Source organism: Anguilla anguilla, chromosome 13 (genome assembly GCF_013347855.1).
Source record: "Anguilla anguilla isolate fAngAng1 chromosome 13, fAngAng1.pri, whole genome shotgun sequence".
Lineage (NCBI taxonomy): Eukaryota > Metazoa > Chordata > Actinopteri > Anguilliformes > Anguillidae > Anguilla > Anguilla anguilla.
In genome coordinates, this window is record NC_049213.1 from 27,052,737 (window position 1) to 27,071,618 (window position 18,882).

Genomic DNA, 18,882 nt, shown 5'->3' on the forward strand with positions numbered 1-18,882 from the left:
GTGATGTTATGCCAGCCCTGTACTGCTGCCATCTTCAGTTCCTGTTTGTTTCTGGGCATTTTGCCTTCAGTCTTTGCGATCAGCAATTGAAATGCATGTTCAAATAGATTCAAGACCAGTTATTGACTCGCCCATTCAAGAAGATTCCACTTTTTGGCCCTGAAAACGAGTTGCTTCAGCAGTGTGTTTAGGGTCATTATCCTGCCGAAAGATGAAGCCCTGTCCAAAGAGTTTTTAGGCATTTGGCTGGATCTTGGCAGATAAGCTGTTTCTGTGCACTCCTGAACTCATCCTGCTGCTGCTACCATCAGCAGTCGCACCATCAATGAAGAAAAGTGAGTCAGTTCCAGTGGCAGCCATACACGCCCAAGCCATAACACTTCCACCACTATGTTTCACAGTTGAGGGGCAGTGCTCTGGATCATTAGCACTTTCTTTCTTTCTTTCTCCACACTTTGCTTTTAATATCACTTTGGTACAGGTTAAAACTTCACCTGCTCATAAGACTTTGTTTCAGAATTACAGTTTTCAAATAGTACCTTTTAGCAAACTCTAACCTGACCATGTGTTCCTCCTTCCTAACAATGTATCAGACAGTTTGTTTTGACCCACCCAATGTTTTGGTTAAAATCAATTTATTAAGATTTTTCAGCCTCATGATGGTCTACTTGACTGGCATTGATACTTAGCCTATTGGTTCTTGTGCTGAAAGACAACAGCAACAGACTCCAAATGCAAATTCCTAACCAAGAATGAACTCTATAACCCTTTTACTTTTTCTTTGTGCATGAACTAATGATGCAAAGACAAATCGGTCAAAAAACAGCTGAGCAACCAATTGTCCCATTGAAAAAGGACTGTAATGCCTACACGGTCCACCCAGTATGGATGTAAATGCCCTCATATTAAGGCTAATGCACTGATGCAGATCCAATATGCACTATACCTTCACATTCATTATTCAATTTCATATCCAATGTGCTTGAGTGCAGAACCAAAACAACGGAAACAGTGTCACTGTCCCAGTACTTTTGCGTTTAACTGTAATAATAATATACATGTGTGGCAATGCAACAACATTAGCAGAATGCTGTGAGAAAGTGTCTTGGTCAAAGAGAAAGAAAAGAAGTCCCATCAGAACTTTTTATAGAAAAATAGAGGACAAACAAATAAAATTCACAATTTGTAATGCAGATGTATCATTTTAATATACCAATACCTAAGTCATGTGCAATCGCATGAAAAATAAGCGCACACAAGAAATAAAGGTATGTGCCCAACAAAAACATCACTGACTTAAATCTTTCTTTTTCTTGGAATAACAATAAGCAAAGCAAATATAGCAGCAATTATAATAAATTGAAATAGATGACGGCGACACACGGTAGCTTTTCTGTTTTATCAAGGTCCAAAATGACTCATTTACAGTTATGGATACAACTTTCCTGTGTGCAGACTGTTTAAATCAGCTGCTAATGGATTTCACACAGAGTTGAGGACATCTGCAGAGTCAATCTAGAGAGCCATGCAAAAAATAAACACAGTAATGCTGCCTACTCTTCACTTTGTATTTAGCGTGTCTGACATTTTAGCGTAGCATTTTGATGCTGATCGCAAATAACGAGCTTGCTTATGAAGGAAGAGTCCGGAGAAGCAGGCGTGTCGGGCGGTGAGCGCGTACGCCAGAGGTTGCGGAAACGGCGGCAAAGCCGACTGAAGCCGAGAGCCGAAAGGCGAGTCTGGCGTTGAGCTCCGGGCCGTGCCGCGGCGACGGCGCTCGACGACCAATCCGACGGCCCTCCCTGGCGGCTCGCTCTCCAGCGCCTGAGCCCTTCCGGCAAGATTACCTTCACACAAACGCCCTCCCTCTCCCCTCAGCACAACTCCTCAGAGCAGAAGAACAATTACTGGTCTTAACAGACGGCGCTCTTAAAGACCTCTGCTGGTTAGAAGTTCTCCCGGCCTGCTTCCGGAAGCTTCCGGGGCATTATCCGCCAGCGCCCGGGCGCCATCTCCACAATTGGTGGCTCCTAATGCACGGCACGCAGGACGCGAACCCCATTACCGCGGAGAGGCACGTATCTGGGATTTTCATTGTTTGGCGGCGTGACAGACAGGAGCCCGCGCTCCCCCTGGTTTTCGGGGGGCAGGTGGAGGGTTTGAGTGGCGGGCGGCGGCGGCCGCCGGGCCGGGGAGTCTCCCGGGAGGCGGGGGCAGCGTGATGGGGATGGGATGAGGGCGGGGCGACTCGGGCCGCGTCGGCAGGGATCGGGGTAATGAGGAGCGGGGAGAGCGCCGAGCGCTCCTCCCGGACGCGCCGGTCGCCGCGGAGACGACGCCGGCTTGTTTCAGGCCTGAGCTCGGAGGAGTGGCGGCTCACCAGTCCCTCTCATTAACACTCCACAACATTTCTCATTTGGCACCTGGCATTAGGTTACAGAAAACATCAACCCTGCATAAAGAGGACCAATAGAGTGTGGGGTTTTCCTTTGAAAAAGGCACTGCTGAGGAAAAAGACCATTACAGACCACTGTAATAGGATTTTTTGTATTTTTTAAAGATCAAAGGAGATGGAAAATAGGAGATTTCTAAAATATGACAATTTTGTGAATACTTCTTAATGCATGGAAGATGAATCTGCCTTGAATACCCACTGTTTACACAATCATTTCGTTCCAGAACTGGAAAAGACATCCCTTTCATGTCTTACCCGGACCTATCCCAATATTCCCTGTGGCTCCCCCTGTGCCCGAGAGAGAAAGCAGAGCCCTGTGTTCATCACGTCAGACACAGGTTAGCACAGGTGACTCACCAAAGGCTCATACAGTATATGATTTGTACACACAACAAGCCACGGTGACACATTGCTTCCAATTTGACAGCATCAGACTGAATTAACTGATGTTACTTTTCCAGCTTTTCCTGTAGTACAAAGAAGAGCTCTTTCATTTCAGTTCCCTTCAGAAATTTCGTGTTAACCTTAAATACACTTCCAGGTGTACCAATTTGCCAGCAATTTGCCAGCACTATGAGCAGGTAAAATGCCCGCAGGTTACAATTACTGGACCAGTCTCATGCCCATTGCGGTGTGCCAGTATGTACGTCCTGAGAGTGAGATGTAGGCATTCTCTCCGGCCCTGAAACACGATTGAATGAATTTTCTATGAAGTCTGGAAAACATCAATTCTCTAGACCTCTAAAGACTGAAAAAGAAGAAAATAGGATAGCTATTTTTACACCATGATGTTAAGAAACAGCCTACAGGTATGTCTGCGTGAATGGATGAATGCGTGTGTGCATGTGCGTAGTGTGTACACATGTTCTGGGCCTGTTGTATCAGCCACTGCTGCAGTAGCATAATAAAAAAATGCACAAGCAAATAGAAACTTGTGTCCAAAAAAGCTGTTCTAAAAAAAAATACGGTGAATACAGACTGTCCTTTGTCATTGCTGGAGGTGCACACTGCTGAACAGTTACATAATCATCCTATTATGAAATGCAGGGCTGAGACCACAGAAGGATCCTCTCCCCTTTGTGATGCATTATTCAGGGCCATTTGCGCCTGTGTGTGCTGCCCGCGTGACACCGGACATGGCCGTGTTTGATCATCTGCTCGACGGGACGAGCTCTGCAGAGAGCCCAACGCGGCGGTGGCAGCCGGGAACAGGCTCCCCGCCCCGGTGGGTGAGCCTGGGCCACTGGACCGCGCGCGCGAAAACCCCGGGGCTCCCTGGAACTGTCCCGCGCGTCAAACCTCTGCTGTCCCCTGTCAAAGTCACAGACGCCACAAACACACATACAGCGGCATGTATAAGCTCAAGAGGCATCCGGAGGACGGTAATCAGATCCTTCAAAACGTGGGACTTGAAAATGCTGATTTTGTACACTGAGGAACTAATGATCATGGGGACTACCATGCCTCATAGTTAACAGCGTCATTGTCATTTGTTGTCTTGGGTAAATTAGGTTTAGGCAGGACGTGCATTTCGGCTGTCCATCGCAAAAGCAATACATTTAATGAAAAATTGCACTAAATTTAATTACTGCGCTCTGTAGTCTAACTAACAAATGCAAATTCAGCATTGCAAAGAGAAAAGCTTTTATTTTTATTATTTTTTTTAGTGCACATCGGTTCTGTTCCTAAGAGCTCCATCAGCAAACTGCACACAATGGCAGTATCCCACTGTTCTAATAAAATGAGCTGAGCAGATCAAAGCACAGAGAACATGTAAAAACCAAACTCAAATATAGAATGCAGCAGTCAACTCCTAAACTTTTTCATTGCTGCTATAATTATTTTTAAATTGGCTGAACCCCACCCCCACTCCAACACTACTACCACCCAAGTGACTATGCAATGCTTTTATCCGCCACTTCTGATGAGCAGACAGAGTTCTGTCTCACGCAAACCAGCTCGGCGGTGCTGCCGTTATGCTAATGTCACTAATCGTCTCAATGTCCACAGTAAGCCGGGAACAGGCAGATCTACTTGAGTTTCAGAAATGCCTTTGTTCCTGTGCCGAGGTGCTGAATGCTAACTGTTCTTTCTCCGCTCCCGTCCTCGACCCCAGTCAGTTCGACGGCTCCGCCTGATGGGAAGTTTGGCAGCAGCCGCCCGCCGGCCTCGGCTGCCGCCCGTGTGCCGATGCCCCTTCTCCTGCGGTTGAGGTCCGTGCCACGCGCCTACAAATCCAAACGCTCCGAGAACACTGACATCTGTTTAATTAAAAAAAGCTTCCCGACTGACCTTCTGTTCACACAACAACGAAAGCGAGACAATGGCACGGCGTTTGCAGGAACATTCAGCACTTAAACGCCGCAGGAGAATGCATTCATGATCTCCAAGGCAAACAGGAATGCTACTAACCAAAAGGAACCATTGGAAGAGATGAACATCCGCAGGTGAACACCAGCAAGGCAACTGCACTTAACATAACAATCAACCCATACCTTGGTGAACAGCTATTCAATTATATAGTAGTCTTTAAGTATTAGAGAATAAAATGAGTATCCAAGAGTGCAAAGTGATAATGGGTGGATAAAGCACAGGTATAGGTATCTGTACCATTTATGAAGAAAATTACATTACAAATTTACTGCATCCTTTAATCCAGCTTTCATTTTCTAAACATTGTATTGAATACAAAATATACAGCAGTTTTTTTATTTCAAATCATAAAAATAAATGAGAATTTATTTATGTCAAGAAAATGACATCACAAACATAAACCTTCTCTACTTTCTGTGCACTGTATGAGAAAAACAAACATTTTTAAATGAACAAAGTTGCTTCACATTCGCTCTTGAAGGAATTGCACACGTGGTGCATCACCCATTATAAATGAGAAGTCAACTGCTCACAACTTTCTTAGCAGCAACTGTCATAAACTTAATTACCTAATTGTATATTTGGCAAGGCAGACTCCTAAGATGTTTTCTATCTCAACATCAATTCTCACAGCCTTGTGTCTGTTCTGGAATTTGTTGATAGCAAGTTAATGTTCAAATTGGCTACAATGATACCCACACTTGGATTTTAAAAACACTATCTAACATTATCATTGCAAGGAACCTAGCCTGCAACTAAACATAGCTTCTGACCATTTATCTTGCTTGCTAATCTTGCATAAGTGAAGTTATTCCTGTAAGATTCCATATTTTGACAGAGGAATATGGTGCAATATTTATTTAATGTGGTTTCTATTGCCTTCGTGTTATAACAATTTCAGACACCAGCTAAGAGAGGTGGCTGATTTGCAGGTACGCAGAACGGTAGAACACCATAGCTGGTAAAGAAGGCAACTGTAGAATTCTGTTCTCCTGTCAAATACTACCTAATACCAAACAAATCAGGGGAGAACCAATGGAAGTTCACATTAGGTCATCTCATCCAATTGTATTTAACATTAAAAAAATAAATAAAAAATGAGTGCATTTATTTATTTTTGGCATTTATCTGTTGCAAAGAAAATTTACTGTCAGTCCCAGAGGCTTTGAAGCGTTACAGTTTGGTGAGAGAATAGATAAATAAATACATAAATAAATAAATATTATTTTGAAGTTTAAAAATTGCCTGGTCCTCAAGAAATATGTGCTTGGAAAAACAATAGAGTCTTGTCTTTAGACCAGTGTATTGCAAATTTCAGAATATAGCCAACGCAAGCATGAGTGACACTATATGAATTGTAACAAGGGTCCCATACAATGTACACCCAATGTACAGTGATTATCTGTTCTAACAAAAGCAATTTCAACATTAACAACTGAAGTAAAAGAGAAAATGAAATGACAAGGATTTTAACCATTCAGTTTTTTTTAAAAGAAAACAAATCAGAAGGCAAATGCACCCTGCAAGAATCTAATGATTTACATTCCTGCCACCGATCTGGAGTCTCTTTACAGTCTAAATCCCAGACGAAATGCAAATTCAATGTACTGGAGGTCTAATGTCAATCCTGTCTCTACTACTGGAGGAGAGCTTTGTCTTCCAAACTGCTGAGCCGCACGTATGCCATTTCCACAAGAGATGGAAAGACTACATTAAAATCAATACTGTTTATACCAAATTACAAAAGACATTTTGTAGAGTAATAATTGGGATATACAATTCCGTTGTTTTCCAAGGCAACATTTTTACAGCATATGCGTACATTATTCATCAGCTGACGTGACAACAGATTATTTTTATCACGTACTCAGAGGTGAGAAAGAGCCGCTTTTGCTTTAGATATTTAGAGGACACATGCAACAAATTCATACGAGACCAAAAATAATAAATAAACCACGGATGTGAGAACAGCGTAATACATCAACACCTAGGATGCTAAACTAGCATTACTTGAAAATTCATCTTTTCTGTGTGTGCGTCAAAACACATTTTTTCTGTAGTTCTTCAAAACAGGGGAAGGCATTATTAAATTGAGATATTTTTCCTCCTTTTTTCAACTGCTGGAGCGAGAAATAAATAAAGAAAGAAACAAGAAAGGGGGCTAAAAAGTTATCTTCCCTCATTACATGCATATTTACTCGGGTCTAAAGCTTTTAATTCAGAAGATGATAATTATGCATCGGGAGAGAACACGCTGACACAAACATTTTATAAGAACGCTCTGTTTAATTATGAATCTAAGCAGGGTAATTATGAGATCAACACCAACCGAAATCACAGCGCGGTCAGGCCTCAGTGAAAACTGCCAGCCGTTTGAAATCCATGGAGTGAGGTCAACAATCTCAACGCATAATATGGGCTAGACCAGCGTACATCCAAATCGCTAATGTCTGCGTCTCCCACAGAATCTGTTGACGAGCAGTCCTTGCGGAATACCGTGGCACTTTTCCCTCAGAATTAAACCCGTTTTGCCCACTAAGCAAACTGCGAAGCACGTGAGTCGCATGAACCGTTTCCATGGCAGTTGTGGAGCTGACTATGCGTGCAGTATGCAGGATGGTAGAATGCAAACAACACCAACCCAATGAATCGCACACGGGCTATGAACTGAATTCAGAACTATATTTTAAACCGCCCTAATGCCACAGCACTTTCCTGCATATATTTAATAATCTACATTATGCCGACATACCCCGCCTGCAGGCTGACGATGCTCTCCAGGGGAGAGATCTTCTAACCCTGCTGCATATGATCATACAGACGGAGCAGAACAAAGCTCCAGGGCCAGTGGTGATAAACGCGCAGTAAAATAAGTGGCTGCCCCATTTTTGGCTCCAGTTCTGATGCATTTAACAGAGGAGATTACAGGACAGCCTTACCTTGGGATCTGCGGTGAGCAGCTTGAACGCCTGGTACACCTGGCTCTCCTTCACGCCCCCTCCCAAGTCCAGGAAGTTAGCAGGCTTTCCTCCGTGCAGGTCGATGATGTCGCACGTCGCCATGGCGAGACCGGCGCCATTCACTGCCAACGCAGGTCAAAGGTCAGACAAAAATCACAGAGACAAAGTTTCACTTAGCTACATTTAGTGTCAAAAGTCAGAAATCTAGACTTTACACCACTGAAAACAATGTCTTAGACAGAGTGATTATTCACCCCCAAAATATATCCACCTGTTCTCAGATGTCTTGCGTTCATCACATCATATCATTGTCCTTATTAGTATTATATCATAAAATGTTTCTGTCTATTAAATATTACATGACATTTTAAATAAAGTTCAAAATTCACAGATTATAATCACATTAGAAACCAATTCTTTAGAATATAGCCATGAATGACTGAATCGTACTGGTCAGTCCTTACAAATGAACAGAAGCAGAAGAAATGTAAAGCCCTTTGCAGTCGAAATGCTGCCTGAAATATCTGCTATAAACAGAACTAGACACCGTTTTAATCACTGCCTTCTAATCTGGATAATACTTGTGCGTTGATGAAATCGGGAGATTCCAATTACTCCATTCCCAAATGGAGGAGAGGGCCCTTGATTAAAAAAGGGCTTCTGTTTCGATGCTTCAGTGGCGCATTACCCTGCGCCACCAAAATGACTCAGCCTGCTGTGTGGTAAGCAAGCCAAGTGATTCAGCCCGTCCCTGCTAAACTCGCCCGGCTAGGCGCAAACGTCTTCCTTCATTTAGTTTATCAGTGCTGAGACTGCAGCCTGGCAAGCGCCCAGACAGAAGTCTCAATAAAAGGAAATTCAGTTTAACAGCTGTCACTTTGGAGGCTTACAAAGCTTTTAAGGGAGGCAATCAGCTCGGTATTGTTTTTATAAGGATTTAGGCTCAGACAGCAGTTACAAACCCACGCTTGTATACCGTATATCTTTAACACCCCCCTCTTTTAAAGAAAAGCGGAGGTAGACTCACTCTCAGTCAGACGTCTGCAATCAACCTCTCATTTATAACAACTGAAAAATGACTTCCCTGATGATCAGTCATTAAAAAAATGCCTCGGGTTCCAGCGTACTCCCTCTGGAGCCGTGAAGCCGATCATAATTTTGACTGTATTCCAACTCCAGCGAGTTGCAATAAGTTCTAGCTCGGTCTCCACCTTGAGGGGCTGAATGAACTTAAACTTCAAGGTTCAAACCACGCTGATCAGATGAGCGTGTGCATGTTAAAGTGGAGGGAAAATGGCTGACTTAGCTTACCAAAGCACGCGATGTTTCCGTCCATTCCGATGTACTTGAGGTCATATTTGGCCGCTTCGGTTTCGGTGGGATCGCTCTCCGTCATGTCATCCATCGCAAAGACGTCTTTCTGCCGAAACTCCGCGTTATCATCGAAGTTTATTTTGGCGTCAAAGCAAACAACTGCGGGTGAGAGAGAGCGACAGACAGACAGAGAGAGAGAGAGAGACAGAGACGGAGTGACAGAAAAAGAAAGAAGAAACAAAGAGATACAGAGTGAGAGAGAGAGTGTGAGCAATGATGCAGCTTTGATTCTCATTATCACACTGGAATCGCTGCTGAATTAATGACGGTGTTGTTTAAGTTTACCCTAACCACACTCGCTTCAGTAATGCTGCAGTGCGGAGGGAGCGGAGGCAGGGGCAGGCTCCGTTACGGTATTTTAAGAAACGGGGCCCAGCGTGTACCCGTGTGACAGCGCCAGGACGGGACGCTGCATATGATTAAATACTCTGTTCCTCCGAAAGGAAATGAGGTCCGGGGAACATCCATATAAAACGTCCGCGCCGCGCAGTGTCCACGCTCGGAGCGCTCGCACCTTTCAATAAACACCATCCATTCAGATCCAGCACCGCGGGGGAAAAACGCAAAACAGAAATAGACCGCAAGTTCTGTCCGAGACCCAATCGAAATAGTTTGGGCGGTGCAACAAAAAAAAAAAAAAAAAAAAGAATTGAAAAGAAAAGGGAAAACATTTGATCATTTTTCCTCATTAAAAAAGCTAATTGAATCGAGATGCGATTCTCTCCCCTGTGCCGGGGCGAGGCGGCGTCTTTGGAATTCGCAACGCTCAGTGGATTTCTGCCACGCTCAGCCCACAAAATAAAACAATCATTTCTACACAATGATTGGGGCCTACATCTATCAATAGTGCATAACAGGCCTGGAAAAATGACAGTCACAGCACATTGGTTCTTTCTGGAACCCACTGTAAATTTACTGGGTAATGACTCTTCTCTGGGAAATAAAGCCAGGCTAGCGCTCCCAAACGTAATAAACCCGACGCGCGCGCGCCGCGTTTCGGAAGAAAAATGCCCCTGCTTCCGCGACCGGAGTCGTACACGGCAGTTACTTCAAATGATGTTCTCAGCACCCAGCCTCCTCTTATTATGGGAAAGAATGCAATTTGAAGAGTTTTACATTTTCCGTTCTTTCGCTCCCCGTGGAAAAGCAGGGCAATGTGGGCACGCATAAAAAAATAAAGGAAATAAAAAAAACGCCTCTTTATGGCCTTGGGGCCTCCAGCGAGGGCCCCGCGGCGCTGCGCGGCACTGCCACTCCTCCGCAATCTCCCCCTCTCCGCACCGCCCTTCTGCCGTCTTATCCAACAGCTGTCTATCGTCATTAGGGACGCGCAGAAATACAGAGGAAACACTAAAAGCGCCAGTTTTAATGAGGGGCGAGTCTACAAAAAAACAAAAACAAACGAACAACTGTTCCGTTAGAAAATCACCGTCTCTTTGGTTCAAAGCCCACTTGGAGGGAAGATCACAGCTTGGATATAACGTAACAATGGTCATTAATATATATATATATATATATATACATCCGACTATAAAGTCCTGTAGAGTTGTCACTGCTAGATAATAAGTAGCTTTCTTTTTGAACAAGATAACAAAGACAGTGCCAGACACCACGTTTTTTTTATTTTTTTATTTTTATACGTACGCAGCTGTCAATCATGTTATATAAAAAGAAAAAGCTGTTGGTAAAGGAGTTCACAACAAACACAAACAGGGCCCTAAAGCCAATACACTACAGCAGGGGTAAAAGACGGTCCTCAAGGGCCAATAACTGCTGGTTTTCCACCCTCCCTTTGCCTGGGAGTCAGGTGTGAAGACAGTCTGGCCAATCAGTAGCACTAATTACCCGGGAGAAAAGAAAACCAGGGCTGGATTTGGATTTGAGGGCCAGAGTTGATGATCCCTGCACTACAGGGCCAGCCTCAGCGACATCCTTAATGACTTTAAATGACTATGGTCAGTCACATATACTGTACTGTAGCAGTGGAACACGACTGGTTTCAGCCTGCCAGGGGTAGGGCGGGTTTAAACTGGCCAAGTTTCCTTTAGTTACAGCAGCCCTAGCTCCTTCCTATGACACACCAGGCAGCAACAGGCTTCCCATAATCCCCAGTGAGCGGTACATCTCCTCTCCAATCAGCATTAGCGCTCTTGTAGCACCGTTCAGTCTGTAGTGAGTAAAACAGTCACTTGCTTGCAGAGGAGTGCGTACACTTCAGCCGCAGCGATATTTGCATGTGAGTGGATGACAATTTGGATACTCGAGAGGCATAATCTGTAATATCAATGTGCGGAGAAAACAATAAAAAGCAATCAAACGCATAAAAATACGCATATGCACGGTGCCTCAGCATAATAGCAGGAGTGTGTTGCAGGATAAAGTAGGCTCAGCAGAATTACAAATCGATGAAGAACCGGGGATGACAGATGAGGACCACGGCAGTGGACAACACCTAGTGGACTTTATGCATAGGCATGTGGAAATAAAGGGTTGGCTGCATAATGGCAGATTATTTGGCTGCTTGTTGTTATGATAAATGATACCCAGCAATTGGCACGCATTTCCCCGCATACAGAGGCACAATTTGGTCCACTGTATGCCGGGGACGCCACATTTTGTACTGGTCTGGTCATTTTCAGGGTTGAAAAAGGTGAAACTGTGATGGTGCTTATCTACTTATTCAGTTTACTGTGAATGAGGGAGGAAAAAAACTAACAATTTGTTCATAGTTGCTATTAAAATCATTGTTTTGGTACTTCACACTAGTGCCAAGCTGACTGATTTAAAACTCCAGCGCCAACTGTTCTCCTACATCTTAAAACAGACGCTCTAGTACTGTAGGCTCTCTATTAGTTATTCTTTAACGAGAAACAAACTTGGTTTCTCCCCCACTAATCAAGAAGAAAAGCAATCGTGGAGTGAAAATGAAGAAATCCTCCATGGCAGTCCCCTACAGGGCCAAGTCATTATACAGCCGGTTTTTTTTACCTTATTTGTAGAGCAGAAAATGAAAGGCATTTATATTGCTTAAATTTGACTTGACTACCTTGCATATGAAACATCAGCCCACGGGCAACTTGCTGAACTGTTCCCGTACACGTGGTGTGTCAGGGATGTTGGGCGTTGTTGAATTTAACAGTCCTATGGTACGAGTCAATAGTCCACAGTACTCTTTTTCCTTCTCAAAAAAAGTTAACCTATAGCAGACCTTAGAACTAAAAAGAAACAATCACCTTCTATTGTCGTAGTAGCATTTAATTAGCACCCAGGAAAGGTGCAATATCATTGAGATGCAGTGCCATTGTAAGACCCCTGCTGAGTGTGTGTATGTGTATGTGTCTGTGTGTGTGTGTGTGTGTGTGTGTGTGTCTGTGTCTGTGTGTGTGTGTGTGTGTGTGCGTGTGCGTGTGTATGTGTGCACGCATTAGTAAGTGTGTTTTGCATAAAACACCTACATCTTCAATCTATACAGACACTCAGATAATAAAAATTCTCACACTTGGTGCTTTGCCTTCCTCGCAACAGACTTATAAATAAACATTTTATTTAAAAAAAATAGTATTTAAAAATGATTAGAATTCATATAAATTATATAATTATATTAGATAACAAAATATTAGATCTCTTTAAGAAGATAAATGCTTTTGTAACAGATCATGATGACACTGAACAGAAAACACTGAATGTATAAACCACGCACAAGCATGCACGCATGCACACACGCACACGCAAGCTCGACAGACAATAAAAGAAAAGAAGGACTGAAAAAAAAAATTGTTTGCTTTCATATTCTTACCTTGTCCTTCGGGAGTTTCACCAAGGGGATTGACTTCAACTTGAGTTGCGTCGACTTTCAGGAAGAGATCATAGAGTCTCTTAATCTGATCTGCTGCCTGTGTGTTCCATAGAGGGCAGTCATTACTGAACAGGAAGCCTCCTAAGATGGGCTCACCTGTGTGCATACGCTTAACCAAACATGTCGAATCGCCATCAAGCCACCCCACTGACAGCCCAGTACATTCCTGCCGCACTCACATCTTTAGCAAAGAGGGGTGGCTGCTCATCTGTTTGATGAATAACTTCAAGTTCATACGTTCTGACAAGTCTTAACAGAGCAGAAAATATAGCCTTTAACTAATCAAAAAAAAAAGAAAACTTGTTACATTTGCATTATGTTCAGTGCACATGACCTTTTAAACACTAATTTAGGCATGAATTAAGGCTTTTTTTCAGAGAAAAATGTGACAATATTGCATAAAGATACAATGTAATCATTTACAGTACATTCTGAGCAGTCATTGTCTTACAAAATAAGCCTCCAAAATAGCAGAGTTAAACTAATGTTTGTTTCTATTGTAATAGAACAGCTCTGAAATTAAAAGCAATATGACAGAAAGAAATTGCAGCTGCTTTGACACTAAACAAATCATTTCTATTTCCTCTCGCTGAAGGAACGAATGCAGTCGATATATATCTATGTTCAAATAATGTCGAAAACAAGTCATGTATTGCTCCATTTCTCATAAAAACAATTCATTAAATTAATTTTTCCCTTCATTTGAATGTTCTAAACTAATAGAATTTCTTATGCTCATCTGCACATTAAGAATACTAATGAGCAATCTGATGTTACGGGACAATTGCTTATACAATACATTTAAACTGTTTTGTCTTGTTTTAGAAAAATCTACTCCTAAGCTGGTTAAATGTCCAGCACTGGCTAAAGACATTGATGTTTTAGTGGACTACCATGGCTTTATGGATTTACAGTGAATTTACTGCCAAGCTGTTTGGAGAGGCTTCGCGGATGCTATGTTTTTATTTTACAGGCTTACCTTGGTGGGGGGCATCTGTGTGTGTGTGTATATATGCATTGGGACAGTGAAACTGAAAACTACAGGACTTACAGCCCATTTTTTATACATTGCCCCCCCCCATTTCAGGGGGGAAAAAAAGTTGACAATTGGCTGCTCGGCTGTTTTGTGGCCAGCTGTGTCTTTGCATCATTAGTTCAAGCACAAGAAAGCTAACGAAAGGTCTTCAAAAGGAGCTCATTCGAGGTGTGAGATCTGACATGAAAATACGTGCCAATCCCAATGACAGCATATACACACACGAGAGATCATAAACATTAGACCACCCCAAGAGCCTCAACCACTTTAGTCTGATCAATGTGTAATAATGATGTGTAGGTTTTGCAGTATTGTTTTTATGATGAATTGCAGTGGAGTGTAGTATTTGTATAGCAGTGCTGAGCAGCTGTTGTGAGGCAAAGTACCACACCATTCGTTCATTAGAAGTGAGTGCATTACCTGTCGCTCCAGAGGTCCTTTGAAACCCAAATTAGCTGCCATGCGAACTGCCTGATCGTCTTGCACCCCTTCAAAAATATCTATGACTTCCTGTGGCAAAGGACAGGGGGAATGGAAATCTAACATCAGCTCTAATTTGACATGAAGTAGATGTTCATATTAAATCATGAAGGGGCAATTAAAGCCCTGGCATCCTGCCAGCCAAAAGCCCTCAGTCCGAGCGATGGCTTTATAATTACCACACCATCACACGGAAATCACTCAAACACCAAGCTGCAATGTGAACGCCATGAAAAGAAGTGCTGAGAGAGAGAGAGAGGGAGAGAGAGAGAGAGAGAGAAAAAGACAGAGCGCTGATTGTTTTTACAGTTGCGGAAGGGGTACAGACAGGCTGACAGAAAGTGAGAGCATGATAAGATTGAAACATTTGCAACAGGTCATACAGACTTTTTAGTCAAAATATTAAATAAATAAAAAAAGATTTTTACGTTCATGGCAATGTGATCCAATGAATAAAGTGACAATAAAAGACAGGTTAGATTTCCAAATGGGGCACTACTGTTACACTCTGGAATAAGCTACTTCACTTGAAGAACTTTGAAAATGTCCTACCAAAATAAACAGATAACATATTAAGAATCTAAAGGAAACAGATCAGAGTAATCTGTAGCGTGTTAAAATCAGTTGTTAAAATGGTGGGTCTGATTCCAGAGGGGGTGAATGATGCACTCAGGCAAACGGCACCTTGAAAATGAGCTCGGGTGTCTTGGCCGCCACCTCCTCGATGTCCATCCCGCCCTGGGGACTGCCCACCATGACCGGCCCGTTGCAGGCCCGGTCCATGAGGATGGCGAAATACGTCTCTCTGGTGATGTCCAGGGCCTCAGCCACCATCACCTGAACGGCAGAGGAGAGCAGAGGAGATCGCATTTATTGAGATTTCATAGCCTACGGTGTGCCCCAGTTTCTATTCACTCCCAAAACTAGCCTCAGAGACGAATGAACAGAGAAGGAAAGAGATAAAGGAGGGGGGGGGGAGAGAGAGAGAGACAGAGAGAGACAGAGAGGGAGAGAGGGAGAGAGAGACAGAGGCCCTTGCATTATCAGTGCCTCTGCAGCCTAATTGGACACACTGCATTTGGCTGCGTCGGGCACTCGTGTTTAATTCCTCACAAATGAACACTAAATGGAAATGAACAGCCGCCTTTATCTCCGGCGTGGCTGCGCGCGCTTGCTCCCTCTTTGTGTGCGTGTTCCGCTGGCAGCCGAAACGGCCGTGATGTCTGGAGAGGATTGCTGCATTGTAAAGCGAATAAAGCGGGAGACACCATCTATTGAAGCACATAAGAAGCACATTAACAGATCCCCACAATAGCCGCGTGACAGCTCGCCTGTGGTTTCATTCGGGGAGGCAGACCCCGACAATATAATTACAGCCATTTAGGCATTAGATATTCAATCCTGGGTTGTACATTGCTGTTGCCGCGGCTTTATTCATTACTCTAATCTGCATCCAATCCATGAGGGAAGAAAACAGACATGGCATAAGCTATTTCCACTTGAAATTGTTTACGATGATAACGTACGCAAGATAATCAATTTAATTCATGAGGAATTCACAAATCCGCCATGCATCTCTGTGATGAGTAACACGTATGCCTGCTGAGCATTATAACTGAGGGCCAACAATGGAAATACACGCAAAGCATGAACAAAACGAATCTGCTCACTGCACTGCGCTGTACAGCAACGACTCCGGCACCTTTATTAACTCTTTAACTTTTTATTAACATCCTTTTATTAACATCCTGTCAGCGTGACTGAAATCTCACATTTTGTGAACCCTTTTTTTAAAAAGGAAAAAAAAAGATGATGTTGATCGTTAGATTATATGGCTAAACTTTTGAGCTGGTTTAAAAACTGTGAGGAGCTTGGGGGCGGGGGCGGGGGTGGGGGTTTGGGGGGGGTTCCAGGGAAAAAGCAGGCGGTAATGGGGAGCTCTAGGCCATATTTCACCGAAGAAAAAAAAAAAACATGCCATTGGGTGGGACGGCTTCATTACCTCCAAATGTGTTTTCCCTGCAATGTGTATGTGTGCGGGGAGAAAATAACATCCCTGCTTGTTAGTGACACAAGGTAAGGCTGGCATTCAACCGCTAATACACACCAAGAGTGTGACTCACACGCATTACTTATTACACTATAACGTCACGCTGAAGAGGGGAGGGAAAGACGAGCACAGACTGCAAATAACAGGAAATCAACATCATCTTCCGAGGAAAACCAAAAGGAATAACAAAAAGCGACAATAATGACAGCTCTCAAGAGTCTAACAAACCACGATATCGAAACAAGCGTAATTCATCTGCATGAAACTATTATGAAAGTAAAGTCATTAACCCACGATTTGCACTTAACTGTTTTCACTTTGACTCCTTCCTTTGGGGTCTGCTTGGTGGTCAGGTTATATCCCAGCATCTTACTGGCCAGGTCCCCAACAACAGCAGGGCTGGGGATGGAGAAGAACAGGGAGATTACAAGAGAGTTACAAACTGCCAGCTCCGTTCCATTGATCATTTACTTGCTTAGCAATGATTATCTGGCATTATCTCGTATATTTTTATCATAAAGTTAAAGGCCAAATATAGAGTTGAGTTCTCAAAAGTTATGTATTTTTGGTGGAAACACAGATGTCGCTGGACTATCAATGATCCTAACCGATGTGGTCACTGAGTTGCTCTGTAAATGATGTCAGAAGCGTGGTACTGCTTGATGCTCCCTGAATTAAGTGGAATTATGGGTCAGTGTTGACTTGACTTGAGCCTGAAGTGCCAATCGATTGACCGATAATTTAAGTTATAAAGCAGGATTTCTGAAGTGTACAGGAAAAATAATCACATGCCTGCCAGTCTGTCAGAGTTCTGAGAGTTTTAACTTCAGCCCACTGCTATGAATGAGTGCATAAGCTCACACACAAAGTGGCTCGCCAACAATGTTCCAGAACCCGAGACGAAGAAACAACGATGGCTATCTTCTTTCAGCGCCATTTGGGTCTTACTGGAAAATGTTAGTTTTAAAGTAAAAAAAATATACATTGCTTCGATCAAATTAAACTGCATTTAAGCACAAATTGTCCACAGAATATTTACTTAAGGTTAACATGAAAATGTAATCACAACATGTATACTGCCTTGAGATAAAATTTTTGGTTACCCTCCCGAATTACACCAGTGTGTTTCCAGCGTTGCATTGAAAAAATAAGAAAACACTTTCGCTGAAAACACCTTCACTGGCGTCGGAAGTCTCTGCTCAGGCAGGGTGAAAATGCAAATGCAGATTGTCACAGCACGAACGATACTCACTCTCTTGTTAAGTGCACCCCTCCTTTAAGGCCGCTGTCGAACACGCCCTTCCCTCGCCCCCCCGCGAGGATCTGTGCCTTTAACACGATCTCCTTGGCGTCTGTAAAGGGAGGAAGGAAACGGCGGCGGAGTGAGCGGCCCGTTCCCCAATCAGCGCGTTATGAAGGAGGCCATTATCCCGCTCCCTTCCCTCTCTTAAATGTCAGCCTGCCCATCGCCCCGGGCCTCCATTAGCTGCTCCCCCTCAGGCGGGGCGCGGGGCGCGGGGCGGGGCGGGGCGGGGCGGGTGCGCTACAGTGCCCCACTAAAGGCCTCTCACTGCGGCCCCCGGTCCTGCCCTGCTGGGGCTAATTATGCAGCACACTTCCCTCCCTGAGTGAGCACGCCAGCCCCGAGAGTATGAGAGAGAATCCATCACCAGCTCGTCTCCCACACAGACATACGGCCTACACGCAAATACACACACGTGCTCGCACGCACACACACCAGCACGCGTTCGGCTGTGTATACAGAGACAGACACACACACACAAATCTACTACATTATATTACAGGCATTTAGCAGACCCTCTTATGTATTTACATAGCATCCATTTATACAACTGGATATACACTGAAGCAATGCAGGTTACGTACCTTGCTCAAGGGTACAACGACAGTGGTACCTGGGAATCAAACCTGTGACCTTATGGTTACAAGACCAGTTCCTTACCCATTATACTACAATGCTGCCACATATGCATGGACACAGAAATATGGACACATGCTCACGTGTACACACAGACACGCACGCGTAAGGCTAACTGGTGCAATTGCGTGACTCTGTAGAGTGAATGACTGTAGCCGTTCCCCATGCTCCAGCTCCTGGGGTGTGGGGCTGTGCGTTCCATGCCCCGCACGGACAGCACTACTTAGGGTGTGTCGGATGGGGTCAGAATATACTCCGTTTCACTGGCTCTTCGTTGGCAAAACCTGCAAGGCTGTAGTTTCTTAAGTGCTTGTCTATATTAGAATTGCACTTCAATAAAAACAAAGATGCCAGTCTGA

The 18,882-nt window shown here is 43.8% G+C and overlaps 1 protein-coding gene across 1 annotated transcript in view; it reads right to left on the minus strand.

The window, feature by feature from the left end:
- The window catches only part of suclg2 (succinate-CoA ligase GDP-forming subunit beta), a 102,897-nt gene that overhangs the window by 35,816 nt on the left and 48,199 nt on the right, over positions 1 to 18,882 (minus strand). Inside the window, exons 3-9 of the mRNA XM_035389172.1 lie at positions 17,837 to 17,936; positions 16,893 to 16,983; positions 15,219 to 15,371; positions 14,475 to 14,564; positions 12,959 to 13,055; positions 9,100 to 9,261; positions 7,768 to 7,910 (exon numbers count right to left, since the gene is read on the minus strand). Of these exons, the coding sequence (XP_035245063.1) occupies positions 7,768 to 7,910; positions 9,100 to 9,261; positions 12,959 to 13,055; positions 14,475 to 14,564; positions 15,219 to 15,371; positions 16,893 to 16,983; positions 17,837 to 17,936 (836 nt within the window). The remainder of the gene's footprint in view (positions 1 to 7,767; positions 7,911 to 9,099; positions 9,262 to 12,958; positions 13,056 to 14,474; positions 14,565 to 15,218; positions 15,372 to 16,892; positions 16,984 to 17,836; positions 17,937 to 18,882) is intronic.